At 43.5% G+C, this 17,211-nt stretch overlaps 1 protein-coding gene across 6 annotated transcripts in view; it reads left to right on the forward strand.

The window, feature by feature from the left end:
• Positions 1–15,605, forward strand: part of ENOX2 (ecto-NOX disulfide-thiol exchanger 2) — a 150,573-nt gene extending 134,968 nt beyond the window's left edge. For 4 of the 6 annotated variants that reach the window (XM_030574514.1, XM_030574512.1, XM_030574513.1 and 1 more), the window contains 3 exons: positions 5,236–5,344; positions 9,237–9,322; positions 14,173–15,605. In XM_030574514.1, coding sequence (XP_030430374.1) covers positions 5,236–5,344; positions 9,237–9,322; positions 14,173–14,304 — 327 coding nt within the window. In that variant the 3' untranslated portion in view covers positions 14,305–15,605. Of the gene's footprint in view, positions 1–5,235; positions 5,345–9,236; positions 9,323–12,954; positions 13,079–14,172 lie in introns of all 6 variants that reach the window. The other 2 variants (XM_030574517.1, XM_030574518.1) reach the window with 2 other exon arrangements.
• The last annotated feature ends 1,606 nt before the right edge of the window (positions 15,606–17,211 follow it).

The following is a 17,211-nucleotide window of genomic DNA, read 5'->3' on the forward strand; positions in this document are numbered from 1 at the left end:
GTGCTTTCTTGAATCAAGGCTGGAAGGGGAAGTTCTGTTCTGAAAAGGGGACGATGTAAAAACGTCAGCTCCTTTATCAGCAGAGCTCCCCTAAGTGTGTATTGAGTTAGATCCATTCAGTTTAGTATTAGTGATTTACTGCTTTTTATTTCATAGCCTTGCCGAGCTGACACAGATCTGGGAAAGTGAGCTAGAGTCTATTCCATCTTATCATAGAATCATAGCAATTTAGGTCTGGAAGGGACCCTGAGAACTCAAGTCCAGCCCCATATACTGAGACAGGACCAAGTAAACCTAGATGATCCTTGACAAGTGTTTGTCCAACCTGTTCTCAAAAACTCCAATGATGGGAATTCTACAACCTTCCTGCAAAGCCTATTCCAGAGTTTAACTACCCTGAGAGCTAGAAAGCTTTCCTAATATATACCCTAAATCTCCCTTGCTGCAGATTAAGCCTGTTGATTCTTGTCCTTACTTCAGTGGACATGGAGAATAATTGATCATCATCATCTTTATAGCAGCTCTTAACATATTTGAAGACTGTTATGAGGTCTTCTCAGTCTTCTTTCGGCAAGACAAAACAACCACGGTTCTTGTTGTCAGGTTTGCTAAATCTTTTAGCATTTTTGTTGCTGTCCTCTGGACACTCCAATTTGTCCACATCTTTCTTAAAGTGTGGTGCTCAGAATTGGGCACAGTAGAATCACAGAATATTAGGGTTGGAAGGGACCTCAGGAGGTCATTTAGTCCACCCCCCTGCTCAAAGCAGGACTAATCCCCAGACAGATTTTTACCCCAGATTCCTAAATGGCCTCCTCAAGGATTGAACTCACAACCCTGGGTTTAGCAGGCCAATATGCAAACCACTGAGCTATCTCTCCCCTGAGTATTTGTTCTTGACAAATGCATACTGGCTGTTCCTTATAGCCCTATTATCCTCTAGGCGCTTACAAATTGATTATTTACAAATTTGTTCCAATATCTTTCCAGGGATTGAAGTTAGGCTGATCAGTCTATAGTTTCCCAGTTCCACCCCTTTTTAAGGATCGGTGCTGTGTTTGCACTTCTCTAGCCCTTTGGTCCCTCACCCATCCTCAATGAATTCTCAAAGACAATTGCTAATGGTTGAGAGATTGCCTCAGCTGGTTAGTTCCTTAATTGGCCTAGGATGAATTTCATCAGGCCCTACTGATTTGACTACATCTAATTTAGCTAAATATTCTTCCCTTTTTTTTTTGTCTTGTGCTCCTTCCTCCTTGTTAATATTAGTTGTGTTGAATATCTGGTCACCATTAAGCTTTTTAGTGAAGACTTAAGCAAAATAGACATTAAACACCTCAACCTTCTTGATATCATCAGTTATTAGCTTACCTTCCCTGCTAAGTAGAGGGACCTACACTTTTCTTTGTATTTCTCTTGCTCCTAATTTATTTAAAGAACCTCTTCTTATTGCCTATTATGTCCCTTCAGGTGTATCTCATTTTGTGCCTTAGTGTTTTTGATTTTGGCTCTACATGCTTGTGCTATTTTTCTGTACTCCTTCTTAGCAATTTACACATATTCCCATATTTGTAGGATTTGTTTTTTTGATTTTCAGGTCATTAGAGAGCTCTTGATGGAGCCATATTGGCCTCTTACTGTTTTTCCTATCTCTCCTTCACATCGGGATAGTTTGCAGTTGTGCTTTTAATATCGTCTCCTTGAGAAACTGCCAGCTCTCTTGATCTCCTTCATCCTTTAGATTTTCTTCCAAGGGGACCTTACCTACCAGTGTTGGGATTTTCTCCAAGATCTTTCCACTCATCTTATCCAGAACACCTTGTCCAGTTTTGGAAGAAGACTTATCCAGTTCTCTGGCATCCAAAAAATTCTGTTGACTCCAACTCATCATTCAGGTTACTTTTTAAGGTTACAGCTCTTTGCCTACACTGTCCAGGCCAGGATGCAGGGCGTTTAGATACAGGGTGTACCACAATTCCAATTCATGTCACACATCACACAGTTTATATACATCTTTCCTAGCTACTAATGTCTAACAGCTAACTAACAGCTTAATGGGACGAAATTGAGGGGCCCAGATAATCTGCATCCAAGAATATTAAAGGAACTGGCACATGAAATTGCAAGCCCATTAGCAAGAATTTTTAATGAATCACTAAACTCTGGAGTTGTACCGTACGACTGAAGAATTGCTAACATAGTTCCTATTTTTAAGAAAGGGAAAAAAGGTGATCTGAGTAACTATAGGCCTGTTAGTTTGACATCTGTAGTATGTAAGGTCTTGGAAAATTTTTTGAAGGAGAAAGTAGTTAAGAACATTGAGGTCAGTGGTAATTGGGACAAAATACAACATGGTTTTACAAAAGGTAGATCGTGCCAAACCAACCTGAGCTCCTTCTTTGAGAAGGTAACAGATTTTTTAAACAAAGGAAACACAGTGGATCTAATTTACTCGATTTCAGTAAGGCATTCGATACGGTTCCACATGGGGAATTATTAGCTAAATTGGAAAAGATGGGGATCAATATGAAAATTGAAAGGTGGATAAGGAACTGGTTAAAAGGGAGACTACAGCGGGTCATACTGAAAGGCGAACTGTCAGGCTGGAAGGAGGTTACTAGTGGAGTTCCTCAGGGATCTGTTTTGGGGCCAGTCTTATTTAATCTTTTTATTACTGACCTTGGCACAAAAAGTGGGAACGTTCTAATAAAGTTTGCGGATGACACAAAGCTGGGAGGTACTGTCAATACAGAGAAGGACTGGGATATCATACAGGAAGATCTGGATGACCTTGTAAACTGGAATAATGGTAATAGGATGAAATTTAATAGTGAAAAGTGCAAGGTCATGCATTTAGGGATTAATAACAAGAATTTTGGTTATAAATTGGGGACATATCAGTTGGAAGTAACAGAGGAGGAGAAAGACCTTGGAGTATTGGTTGATCACAGGATGACTATGAGCCGCCAATGTGATATGGCCGTTAAAAAAGCTAATGCAGTTTTAGGATGTATCAGGCGAGGTATTTCCAGTAAAGATAAGGAGGTGTTAGTACAAGACACTGCTGAGACCTCATCTGGAATACTGTGTTCAGTTCTGGTCTCCCATGTTTAAGAAGGATGAATTCAAACTGGAACAGGTACAGAGAAGGGCTAGTAGGATGATCCGAGGAATGGAAAACCTGTCTTATGAAAGGAGACTCAAAGAGCTTGGCTTGCTTAGCCTAACCAAAAGACGACTGAGGGGAGATATGATTGCTCTTTATAAATATATCAGAGGGATAAATATCAGGGAGGGAGAGAAATTATTTAAGCTTAGTACCAATGTGGACACAAGAACAAATGAATATAAACTGGACACTAGGAAGTTTAGACTTGAAATTAGATGAAGGTTTCTAACAGTTAGAGGAGTGAAGTTCTGGAACAGTGTGCCAGGGGGAGTAGTGGAGGCAAATGACATATCTGGCTTCAAGACTAAGCTTGATAAGTTTATGAAGAGGATGGTATGATGGGATAGCCTAATTCTGGCAATTAATTGATCTTTGATTATTAGCATGTAAATATGCCCAGTGGTCTGTGATGGGATGTTAGATGGGATGGGATCTGAGTTACTACAGAGAATTCTTTCCTGGATGCGGGCTAGTGAGTCTTGCCCACATGTTCTGGGTTTAACTGATTGCCATATTTGAGGTCGGGAAGGAATTTTCCTGCAGGGAAGATTGGCAGAGGCCCTGGAGGTTTTTTGCCATCCTCTTCAGCGTGGGGTATAGGTCACTTGCTGGAGGATTCTCTGCACCTTGAGGTCTTTAAACCATGATTTGAAGACTTCAGTAACTCAGACATAGGTTAGGGGTTTGTTACAGGAGTGAGTGGGTGAGATTCTGTGGCCTGCATTGTGCAGGAGGTCAGACTAGATGATCATAACGGTCCCTTCTGACCTTAAGTCTATGAGTCTATACTTCTTGCATGTAAAGACCAATTGGTTTGGAGATTGTGTAAGGGAAGTTTATAAGTTCAGGGTGTTTCTGCCTACTTTGTTTACTATAAACATACTCCCAATAGTTAGCTGTTTCAGCAGTTATGTTTTCAGGCCTGTTCAGCAGTTGCTTGTTCAGGCATGTCCTGCCTTAAGTTGGGCCTGCTCATGTCAGCAAACCGCACTTACAATCAGTTGTCTGAGTTTGTTAAAGTCTGCTGTTTTGAAGTCCGTTGTCCTTAATCTGCTGCTATCACTCCTTCCTTTCCCCAGAATCATGAAATCAATCATTTCATGATCACTTTCACCCAAATTCAATTTTCACCTTCAGATTTACAACCAATTTCTCCCTTTTTCTCAGAATCAAGTCTAAAATGGCTGTCCCCCTCCTAACTTCTTCCTCCATTTTCTTAATCAAAAAGTTGTCCCCAACTCATTCTAAGAACTTAGTGAAAATTTTGTGTTTTTCCCGATTATTTTTCCAACAGATGTCTGGGTAGTCCCCCATTACTATCAGGGCCTGTGTTTTCGATATTTCTGTTGTTTGTTCTAGAAATGCCTCATCCACTTCCTCTTCCTGATTTCCTTTACTGCAGATTCCTACCATGACATCACCCATGTTTTTTTCCTCTTATTTTGAACAGCATCAGCTGAATTGTATACTAAGTTTCAGTCATTTACTCCTGTGGAAAACTGTTGGAGGCAATGAGGTTACATAGGGATCACTAGGGGCCTACTATGGCCTGCCAAGGCCTTTATTAATGGTGAGGATGCATGTGTTGGGAAGAACCCAGCTTGACTTTCCAATCCCAGTGTGACTTAAATTCAGGGAATTTAATACCTAGAGAAACAGAACACAACTGTTAATAATAATAATACCAAGCTCTTATATGGTGCTTTTCATTCATAGTTCTCAAAGTGCTTTAGAAATTAGGTTAGTGTCATTATCATCATTAGTCTTACTATTTCCATCTAAGATTTATTTTTAAGCTAATAGTCTGTTATATGCAAAATACTGTAAGAACACCTTTTTCTAACAGTGGAAGGAATTGATCAAGAAAAATATAAACGTTCCCACAGCAATATGACCAGTGTCCCCCATTGCACATCCCATGTGTTTTGTGGGATGCATTTTGAACCAGGAAAACAAAAATAGCAACTCTGTAAAAACCGTTCAAGTTAAAAACTAAGCTGGCATTTAATTAATTAGAATGAGTGCTGTATTGTGCAGGTATGGAATGGATGGTGTTGTTTTTGCAGGAGAGCAGTACTTACAGGATCTGTGCATCTAGCCAGGAGAAAGAGTGCCCACTTGAGAGGACCCTGAGCTGTAGCCCTGTCAAATCTGAACGAGAAGCTTTATTAGTAGGTAAGACTCATGGTACAGTATGTCTGCTAATGATAAGACTGTTATAATGCTGCCATCCATGCTATATAGATTCAGACTCCTTGAGAGATGCTCTCAGGAGGTATTGTAAATGCAGCTCTTCCAGTCTCACTGTATGTGCTTCTTTCCTCAGTTTCATGGACTGCTACAATAGCAGGCCAGGGATGAAATGCTGGTCCATGGCAAAGCTCCCACTGACTTCACTAGAGCCAGGATTTTACCCTTTGTGTATTGCCCACGTAGAGGTCTCATGTCATGTACCTAGATCTGTTCTTGTCACTCAGTGACACATGCTGTACACTTGTGCACATTGGTACTGTCTATGGGTTGGTGACTTTCATCTGATATATAAATATATTATGCAGCTTTGATCCCCTTGCCTGCACTCTCTCTGCTGGGCTTTTATCACTTTATCACTTGCTAAAGTGCAGTTGCATTGTCACAGGTCGAACTAGGGCTAGCATCATTCCACTGAATTCTCATCTAGACAAGGCCACATCTGCCTCCCTGGGACATATTTTCACATTCCAAACCTCTGAGCAGTGTCAAACATTTTCCATTTTTTTAAACAACCTGCTACTAAAAAATTTCCTCCTTTTTCTCCAATTGACAGGGCTCTGAAGTACAGGATAGACAATATATAGTCCTGGATCCAGGATCATGTTTAAGGTCCAAAATCTCATGGACCATAAGTGCTCCTCCATCATAGCAGCTGCTAAATCATGACCCACTAAACTGTTCTAGACTGAATTATGTTGTTAAACTACACTCGCCTTCACACATGTCCACAGCCTGGCACCTTCTACTATGAAGAACCATTAGCCTGTTCTCAGAGAAAATTGCCCACACTGGAATTGGGGCACCAGGAAACATATAATGAACTTACGTTGATAATGTGATCCCTTCCTTCTCTGCATTTGCTCTATTCACACAATAAAGTCTTTAAAAGTATTGCAGGAAAACTGAGCTGCCTGCCATGCTGATCCAGTCCTTTACTAGCTAAAGCATCTGGGATGCATAATCATTGAGATTAACAACTTTTCATTTGAGGAAGGAAATCCACTACCACCACTTCAGAAGCATGCTGAAATTCAACCAACTGACCACTCTCCAGCTACCACCCAGCGTCACCCATGCTGGACTAACTAACTAAGAAGTTCACCCAGGGTCGGTTGAATGACAGCCAAGATCCTAGACCAGGGGTCCCCAACGCAGTGCCCGTGGGGGCATCTAAATGCACCCGTGTCCTGGCTGGCGGTGGAGCATCCACCGAAATGCCATTGAATTTCTGCGGCATTTCGGCGGCGACGCCTCTCGATGACGTTGCTTGCCGTCGACAAGTGATGTCATTGAGAGGTGTCGCTGCCGAAATGCCACAGAAATTCAGTGGCATTTCGGCGGATGCTCCACCGCCACCACGGTCCTTCATCTGGCACCCGCCAGACGAAAAGGTTGGGGACCACTGTCCTAGACCGTTACCAACAGGCTTCAGTCCAGTTCATGGAACAGAGACCGTGCAGTGAGATCATGTTCTCTTGGCAATAAACAAGGGCCACACAGCCAAACACTCAGATAATATGATGAGAAGAGCTTTAAAGTTTTAGACAGAGCAGAACTGACTCACTTACACGATCTGATTCTTGGATCCCATGGTGCAAAGGGGCTGGAAACTCAGTAGATCTGGCCAGCTGGAAATGCACCTGGTGTAGAGAGTCCCCATGTGGTATATTCCAGTGTACTTAGGTATATTCCTATGTTGTGTACCCAGCTCCCCTAGTGCTCCCCTGGTGTAGGGGCAATGGCTGGCTTGTCTCTGTGTCAGTTATTCCCAGCTGCCCAAATGATCTGCTGGGGACATAGGCTGCCAGGTATAAGGAAGAATAACCCTCGAGGCTGATTCTGCTTTTGGCCAGACCCAGGCGAGAGTAAATGTGATGTAAAACCTGTTTTGCCACCCATCACCCTGTGCTAAGCAGAGCTCTGTCTGCCTCCAGAATCCAGCCCTTAGATTGTATCAAGCTCAATGCTATTGGCTACTTTTAAAATGTATTAATATGTTAATTTCTGTTGTATTGACACTGTTAATCATAACTCTGGCTTTGTCATGATTATTGCTGAGAAATGTTTTGATCATCAAATCAACTAGTCATCTCAGGGTAGCTCCAGAATTGAAGCTTCCATTTAAAAGATCTGCTTCTAGACTTCATGGTGAAGAGGAACCCTTGATTACACTCCTTTTTTTCTTCCAGTATTAAATGAGATTGATTCCAAGACCAGTCTGTAACCTCCCTCCCATCCAATAATTCACCTTTCAGCACGGCTCATTGCTTTTTCCCCTTTAGTCAGTTCTTTATCCACCTTACAATTCTCTATTTTTCCCATTTTCTCTATTAATAATTTCCCATGTGGTACCATGTCAAATGCTTTACTGAAGTCCAAACATATTATTTTTACTGCATTTCCCTTATCTAAAAAATCAGTTCTTTTCTCAAAGAAGGAAATCAGGGTAGTCACCCCTTTTCTATTTACCTCATTAATTTAATTATTCTCTTCCACAATTTGTTCCAAAGTCTTGCATGCTACTGAGGATAAGGACATAAGAATGGCCATACTGGGTCAGACCAATTGTCCATCTAGCCCAGTGGCTAATGCCAGATGCTTCAGAAGAAATGAAAGCAGAGATTTTGGAGCATCTGATATGGTTGTTTTGTAATTTTTCATGCCCTGCAGTTTTCGTTGGTAATTTTATATTGTTATCACTCGTTCTAGAAATACTGAGTTTAGACATAATGATGTTGAGTCTTTCAAGCCCCCCTGTGTCTGAGACAGTCTTAAGAAGAGGTAATGGGCAGCTCCTAACCCAGGTTCTTGACAGCAGACTCTTGACAGAACGCTGCTTAGTTGCTCTCAAAACACATGCCAGGAGGAAAGTGGAGGGTGCTGCCTTGTTAAAGCACTCCCGACCCTCAGGGCATCCCCAGCTCTGCCTTCTTCCCAGTCCCAGTGAGACCCCCAACCTGGCCCCAGTTCCTGAAGGAAACTTTCGTTTCCTTCTGGGGAAACTGCAGCTTTGAGCCCTCAAACCAGCCCCTCTCCCCCTGCACACACCTTGTGCTCCCCCATACACATTCTGTCCCATCCCAAATCTGTTCCTCCTTTCCCCATGCTCCTCAGGAATAAACACCCTCCAAATTCTAATTCCCTCTGAGCTGTCTCCTCCCCGCAAATCAATTAAAGTCAACTGCAGAAGATTTCCAAACTGCTGTCCTAGGGGTCAATCCCAAAGAGTTGAAGGCTGGGCTGTAGAGGACCATATGTCTCTGGGTGGGAGACAGAATCCTAGGGCCTGGGTCTCATGGGTCTGGGCTCGTTTTGCTTCTGGTGCTGTGGGCACTGCTTCACAGATATGCTGGGGGCCTGTCTGCTTCATCTACCTGCTGCCTGCTTGCTCTGTTGATGGTCAGGTGGTTTCTGCTCCTATTGGGCACAGCCAGACCTGTCTTCATTTGATTCATCAAAATGTTTGGGAACTAATTTGCATACCTGCCACTACCTCCCTCCTCTGTATCTCCCATTCTTCTCCCCATTTGTCTCCTTCCACCTCTTTGAGGGCCTGTCCTCCTCATGTTGATGCAGACCCATTGCTGCATCTCATAGTATTTCATGTTGCCCATTGCAGGAGCTTCCCAATCACTTTGAGAGTTGTCTGTATGGGACTGAGGGATATTGCTGTCTGAGTTGCTGCCCAAAGAAATGCTTTGCTCCACATTACATTGCAGCACACAGGCCAGGACTCGGCACAGTGTGTGCAGGGAAAGCCCTTGGTGCTCCCAGCTGAATCACAAGAATGACCCCTGCCATGTTATTTCCCTAGGTATAATTTCAACATTTCTTCATGTTCACCCATTTGGAGCAAGCATAGAATACATCTGTTCCTACTTACAGCGGCTCGACGCCAAGGTAGGTGTGCTGGGGTCTCTGTCTCTCTGGGCAGACTAAGATGGGGAGGAGGGTCACTTTCTGTCTAGGCAGACCTGACCCAGGAAGGTAGTTGTTTTTCTGTGTGGTTGGGCAAGGGTCTCTTACTCTCACTTCCCAGAACCCAGGCCGCCATCTCCTTACACCCTGCTCTGGCTGGTCACTGACAGCTTCAGCTGCCACTTCTTCCCCATCTCCAAGGACCTGCTCTGGGTGAGAGAGACTGGCTGGAATCTCCATTCCCTCCACTCCACTCCCAGCAGATCTACCAGGACCAGCTGGGGACTCTCCCCACTTCCTCCACCTTCTCACCGGAGAGACCAGGATATCTCCCCCCTTCCTCTCCCACTAGAGAGACCAAGACTGGTCAGGACCTCTCTGCCATCCTGTCTCACTGGAGAGACTGGGAATAGTTGGGACCTCTGCACCCCTCCCACCTGCAAGACCCCTCAGACCTGGCTCCTGGCTTCCCAGAACCCCAGGTCACCATCTCCTCATGCTGCCTCCTCCCCATCTTCCACTTCTGGGCTCACTCCAGAATTTGAGATAGCAGCTTGGTGAGGACATTCACGTGAATTTGTAGTAGCTTCTGGGGCTTGGTGGGGGGAGCCGACACTTACTGAACACCTCTCTGTGCCCTAAAGACCTAGCAATGTAGGTTACAACAGAGCAGAACAGGTGGATGGAACAAACAAATGGAGGGGGAGAAAGGTGTTGAAAATAAGAGCTAAACAAGCAAGTTGTAGCACAAGGAGCATGAGTCATTTGTTCTGGCTTTTGTTTTGTGCAGCATCTCTTAACCAGTTTCTGATGATGTCTGGCAGTTTTTCTCTCTCACTCCATGTCTTGGTTTGCTTAATAGCCTTAATAGTGAGGGACTTTGCCAAAGGCTTTTGAAAGTCTACGTTATTTATGTTTTCCTACTCGTCTATATCCGCAATTCTATTGACTTGCCTTTATGGTTTGTCCCTGGTGTACAATATCATGTTCATCAAGGTTGTTTTATAACTCTCTTTTTAATTAATTTGCAGATAATTTTCCTGACTGGGAAGTAGAGCTCATTGTTCTGTATTTCTCCAGGATCACTCTAATGCCTTTTTAAAAGATGTATACAGTATTCACTCCCCTCCAGTTCACCAGTGTAGTATCTCGTTACAGGACAGATCATGTATTTTTGATAGCAACATAACCACTTAATTCTTAATTTCTCTCAGCTCCCTTGAGAAATGCTCTCTTGTCCTTTTGGCTCATTACCATTTCTTCCAGTGTTTTCTGTTTGGACAGCTCAATCTCTAAGAGAGCCTCACCTTAATTACTTTGGAACAGGTATCTTTGCATTATTCTCTGTGGCAAAGACTGAGGCACAGAAGTCTTTTAGCTTCTCTGCAACTTCCTTATTCTCCTTGTTGTTCCCTTAACTTCCTCATGGACCTGTTGATTCTCTTCCATGTTTTCTGCTGCTGATTTAGTGAAAAAAGTTCTTGCTATTTGTTTTTCTATCTTAGACTGTTTGCTTTTCAAATTCCTGTTGGCCTTCTCATTTCCTGCTTGTTTGTGCTTTTCTCTTAGCAATGGTGGAGCTGGATACTGGCCTGGCGTGGTGGGGATGATGATTTTCTGTCTCAGAAGACAGAGGTGGATGGGTGGAGGGTACAACCAGCCATTGAGGGGATAGAGATGGGCTTCCCTCTGGGTATGTAGGTCTGACCTTTTGGGTGGGGTGGGGTGACTGTATTCTGACCGTGCTGCATTGGTGGTGATAGCAGGGTGTGTGAGAGCATCTCTCTTGATAGGCCCTATGTGTCACGTGCTGTCTTCTGGTAGTCAGGCCTGCTGGTTGGAGTGGAGGTCGAAGCTGGATGTAGGGTTGGGACTGGGCCAGGGGTGGCGCTGGAATCGAGATCTGGGGAGTCGGAGGTCAGAACTAAGATCAGAGTCTGTGGACAAGCCATGTAGCTGGAGTCCAGGTGCAAGCCTGGGGTTGAAACTGGGTGGCCAGAGTCCAGGGACAAGCCAAGCTGGCGTCCAGATACAGGCCAAAGGTTGAAGCTGGGCAGTCAGAGTCCAAGCATCCAGGGAGAGCCGGGAAGTGAAGGCAAAGCTGGAGTGGGTTGGTAACGGGGGTGGAGCAAGATCAGAATAGGGCAAGGACAAGACTGGAACAGGGCTTGGGCAGATCTGGGGCAGGAACAGAAACAGGATCAAGAGCAGGCTGGGAGTCTCTAGAGTCTGTTCTCCTGCCATCTCACAGTGTGGTTCTTGGCTTAGTAGGGCTGTTGCACAAACTGATCTGCAGCTCTGGTAGGATTGGAGAAATAGCTGAGCCAGGGGTTATCTGACCCAGACTTGGCTCAGGACTAGGTTGCTGCCATATGCAGGCTCTGTTGGAAGGGTAAGTCAGTTGCTGCATGCTTGAGTGGTGACTCACCTCATCTCCCTTGGACAGGCACATGTTGAGCACTGTGGAGTTACACCACAGATTGCTGCTCAGTAAGTGTTCACATAGACATGCCCTGGGAGTCCAAGATGCTCACTTCCGTCACCTCCTGGATGGTGTCCAAATTATGATCAAGTCACATCGAGCCCAAGGAGGTAACAGCCCAAGCTCTGTAATCTTTACAAGATGATGCTGTCGCAGATCCACAGGGTCTGGTCTGTTTTCCAGCTAGTAACCAACCAGACCTTTGGGAATGACCCTCTCATGGCCTCAATGCTCTCTGTGAGAATTTGCAGCCGCAGCAGGCAGCCTTCTCGAAACAAGGTGACAGTGTATTAGGCACCTGGCTACATAATCTGAAAGTCCTTAGGTTAGCAAAGAGAAACAAAAGTTAAGACAGAATTCAGCCTGCCCAGTGCCAGGCCACAGCTCCCTGGAGCCATGCTGCCACTGAAGCCATCTTGGTTCCCTCTCTCTGTCTCTGTGCCTTTGTCACTCAGTCCCAGGTGAGTGTGTGAGTCTCTGCAAAGGCCAGCTCTGAGCCCAGCCACCTGACACCTTTCCCCTTTGTTTTCCAAAGGGTGGGGGAAAATCACCTTCCTCTTGGTTGTTGGTTGGTAGATGTGAACAGCCTGGCCATTGGGATTCCCGTTGTCTTTCCGTACCCTCCCTGGATATGGGTCAGTTTCAGCCAATCCTTTAATGGTGCATTTATACTACCCCAGACAGTTACATGACACAACAGCAAGCACCAAGAGCAACGTTTAACCCTTTACATTCCGTGCATAGCAATGCAAAACACAGAGGGAAACTGAAGCATGCATTGAAGTAATAAAAATATTACCAAAATCCCCACTTCATCACACATAGACACATGCTAAATCTCACAAAGAAATCTTTCAATCAGCATAGCCAATCCAGGTGCCTCGTTCACACCAGTGTCCCTTAAACTTTTCAGCTTGGCAAGCACTAATTCAAAACATTTTCATAACCCCTTTACATTTATTGTTTTCATAGTAAGAATATAAAAGCCTCTATAATGTGTGTTTGGGAGGTTGATAGAGAATATACAACCGTGAAGGGGAAGGGAGTGGGGAGCCAGATTTTCTTTGCTTTAGATTGTAATATAGTATCTAATGTCTCTTGTCCCTCTGATTGCCTTTCATGACCCTCCTAGGATGCCGTAACCCTCTGGTTGAGGTGCACTGCTTCACAGGAAAGGCCACAGAGCTTAGCTCATGAGTACCATCAGTCAAACCAACAGAGAGAGATGAAGTGATTTGTTCAAGGCCATGCAGCAGGTCAGCCGCAGAGTTCTCCCAGCCCCGAAATGTGCTACTCTGTGCTAACCTAAGGGCTTCCCGGTGCTGCATTCCAGTTGACTAATAAACCTTGTTTTGAAGAGGCTGTCAGGTGTCACTGCTAATACTTACTAAGGTTCATGGATCCCTAAAGAGTGTAAAAGTCTGACCAGGAGTCTTTCTCAGTTGGACTTACTGGGCAGAACTTATGGTGCAAAACAGCAGTGCTGGAGCCCAAAGGCTCAGTTTCAGACGTGTTGAAGTGGTGTTCCCTGCCCTTAAGGAAGGGTGGGACCCCTTGGGGGTCTGCATACTGAACGGGTTCCTCCAAGAGACTATTAAAAAGCTGGGACATAGCGCAGGTCCTGTGGATCCATGACAGAGAGCAGCAATATGTGTTTCAACTTCTGGATTTTCCAAAGACTGTTAAGGTCTTCCAGGGAAAGTCATCTCAGGATCTGATATTTGTAACATAAAAACAAAATGTTGTGGGGGACAAAGCAGAAACTAGCAGATGGCCTTTCCTGTTCATCCCAGTGTAACAGAAAAATCAACAAGCAAAGTAGGGTTTGATTTGTAGTTCCCCTTTGAAGGGGCTATCAGTGCTGCGATTGTTTAGAGTCTCTCTAGAACTCCATTTGCTGATTAATTGGTCCCTGGCTGTTAAAGACAAGCACCTCCAGAAGATGCACATTGAGATGTGACTTGAATATTTTGCATGTCTGTGATTCCTCTCCCCCTTCAGAAGATGTTCTTGAGTCCATAGCAATATTCATTTGCATTTTGTTTCTATTTGAATCCATTATTTCAAATCTCATAATCAAATAATGAGAAGTTTTTCTTCCTCCTCTTTTTAGTATTCTTTATGTCTGCAGCCATCCCTTCTCAAACTGTGATGACAACACATCTCATAACTTAACCAGGAGCAGGCTGGGTCACCATTAGCACTTGGACGGGTGATCTTGGGAAATCCTAAATACTGCAGAAAGTGGTGTTTGTGCCTGGGGTCAGCATTTACAAAACTGCAAACATGTTGGGATTCTCAAGCCAAAAGTCAGTTTATTTTCAGTAAAAGTTTCACTTCTTTCCCACAGATTTGTCCCACTGAAGTGGAAGTTCTGATGAGCAGACTGCAGCACACCTTCAAACAAGAGCTGAGTGGAGTTGGGGCTAGCCTGGAGAAAAGATGGAAATTTTGCGGCTTTGATGGACTGAAAATGACTTGAATTTTCAGTTTGATTGTCTTTGGTCATTGAAAACAATCACAGAATATGTACCCCAGACAAACATAGGATATTACTCTAACCTACATGTGCAATGGTTTTCATGAGTAAATTATAGATACTTTTATGGAATATCCCATGACTGAAATCACAGATGTAAGACAGCACCTAGCTGGAGACCCATGGAAGAAATTTAAATGAATCTCAGGTGCTGTAACATTTTCTTTCAGTTTCTTTTGTCTTATACTTAAGTACATGTCCAACATGAACAAACTCTTTGCTACTATTTGACTTTTTGATATATTTTAAACCCAGCTAACTAACTAATGTTTTGACGATTTATATGTGTTTTGTGTCCCCAATCTCTCTCACCTTGCATGTTTTGAGCAGCATACACTGTAATATGGAGTAGTAAAAAAGAGACTTTCTGGCTTCTAGCATTAAAAGAATGGGAAAAAATCAGTGTTTTATACAATTATTTGCTAGAAATTCTGTACATTTTAAAAGAGAAGAAAAGGTTTATATGACGTTGCAAAATGCTTATGAGCCTAAAGGTCACTTACGTTACAAAGCTATTTTCTCTACCATATGAGATATGACACTTTTTCAGATTTAAAAGCAAACCTAGACTAAAGCCAGTGTCATGGCAGCAGAACAGTGTGACATGTGTCCACGCTGTGGGGATCATTTTGTAAATAATCTGATTTTAAAGGAGAAGGGTATTTAAGTTTCTATACAGCTGGGAAACAAGAGTCCTAGTAAATGCCTGTATTTTAATAGTGACCTCTCCTTTGGGTTTACCGTTGTGTGTCTTCCGTTGCCTTTGTCTTGCTGAACTGTGGAAGAACTGCTGCTGCAAAGGTCATAAACAGAGCATTTCCCTCCTCCTGAATGTTTCTCAAGAGCAGATCTGTGTATTCATAGCAAACTGTGAGCTGCTCAAACCATGGACAGGGATTCCTGAGATATGGGGAGACATGAGAACACAACCTCCATTTACAGAGAGTGCCTGTGGCACACACGTCCTGCCAGACACCGCCCCATTGGCATGGTTGTGTACCCCATATAATTTCCTGTGGAGATGGAGACAGCTAATGGAACTGTTCTCTTCAGATCTGCTCTGTGAGATTCAGGCTGTGTTGGCCTGTGGTGCTTTGGGGTGTGAGTCACTCTCTCTCACGAGTCCTGGTGCTTGTGCTGACTACGCAGAAAGCAGATGGAAAGCATTTCAGGGAACTTGTAAATGCCCATGTCACAGCTGTTGAAAGTTGTATTTTTTAAAAATAAAACTTTTTTACATCCTGGTTTTGTCTTTGTAAATTTCTTCATTGCTGTTTTACTTATTCTCTATCTAGGAATAATAGGATAATAGAAATATAGCACTAGAAGAGACCTCGATAGGTCATCTAGTCCTGTCCCCTGCACTGAGACAGGACTAAGTATTATCTAGACCATCCCTGACAGATGTTTGTCCAACATGTTCTTAAAAACCTCCAATGACAGAGATTCCACAATTTTTGTAATTTTTGTCAATGCTTAATTACCCTGACGATTAGGAAGTTTTTCCTAATGTCTAACCCAGGGGTTCTCAACCTGCGGCCCATGGGTTTAATGCAGCCCAGTTAGTTCACAGCGGCAGCTCAGCTATGTGCTAAAAAAAAAAACCTAGCCCTTGGCGGGGTCCAGATCCCGCTACCCAGTCCCGCGCCTGGGTCTCACCTTCTGGTCCTGCTCTGTGGAGGGGCCTCTAGGTGGGGGTGCTGCAGCCCGCAATGATAAATAGGTTGAGAACCTCTGGTCTAACCTAAATTTTCCTTGCTGCAATTGAAATCCTTTATTTCTTTTCTGTCCTCAGTGGATAAGGAGAACAATTTTTTACTCTTCTCTTTAAAACAACCTTTTACATTCTTGAAGACTGTTATCATGCCCTCTGTCAATCTTCTCTTCTCCAAACTAAACAAACCCAGTTTTTTCAATCTTTCATCATAGGTCATGTTTTCTAGACCTTTAATAATTTTTGTTGCTCTCCTCTGAACTTTCTCCAGTATGTCCACATTTTTCCCAAAATGTGATGCCCGGAACTGGTTTTTAGAGGTTTTTAAGGTCAGGCTTGACAAAGCCCTGGCTCGGATGATTTAGTTGGGGATTGGTACTGCTTTGAGCAGGAGGTTGGACTAGATGATCTCCTGAAGTCCCTTCCAACCCTGATATTCTATGATTCTGTGATTCTATGAACAGGACACTGTACTCCAGTTGAGGCTTTGCATGTGCTGAGTACAGTGGAAGAATTACTTCTTGTGTCTGGTTTACAATACTCCTGCTAATACATCCCAGAATGATGTTTGCTGCTTTTGCAACAGTGTTACACTGTTGACTCATATTTAGCTTGTGGTCCACTATGATCCCCAGATCCTTTTCTGCAGTACTCCTTCCTTTCTAGATAATCATTTCCCACTTTGCATTTATGCAAATGATTATTCCTTCCTAAGGATAGTACTTTGCATTTGTCCTTATTGAATTTCATCCTGTTACTTCAGACCATTTCTCCAGTTTTTCAAGATCATTTTGAATTCTAATGCTGTTCTCCAAAGTGCTTGGTATCATCCACACACTTTATAAGTGCACTCTAAGCCATTATCCAAACCATTTATGAACATATTGACTAGAACTGGTCCTAAGACAGATCCCTGTGGGACTCCACTTGATATGTCCTTCCAGCTTAGAATGTGAACATTGACAACTACTCTGAATACAGTAACTCCTCACTTAACATTCTAGTTATGTTCCTGAAAAATGTGACTTTCAGTGAAACAATGTTTAGCGAATCCAATTTCCCCATAAGAATAAATGTAAATGGGGGAGGGGTGTTAGGTTCCAGGGAAATGTTTTTTGCAATACAGTACAGTACTA

Source organism: Gopherus evgoodei, chromosome 9 (genome assembly GCF_007399415.2).
Source record: "Gopherus evgoodei ecotype Sinaloan lineage chromosome 9, rGopEvg1_v1.p, whole genome shotgun sequence".
Lineage (NCBI taxonomy): Eukaryota > Metazoa > Chordata > Testudines > Testudinidae > Gopherus > Gopherus evgoodei.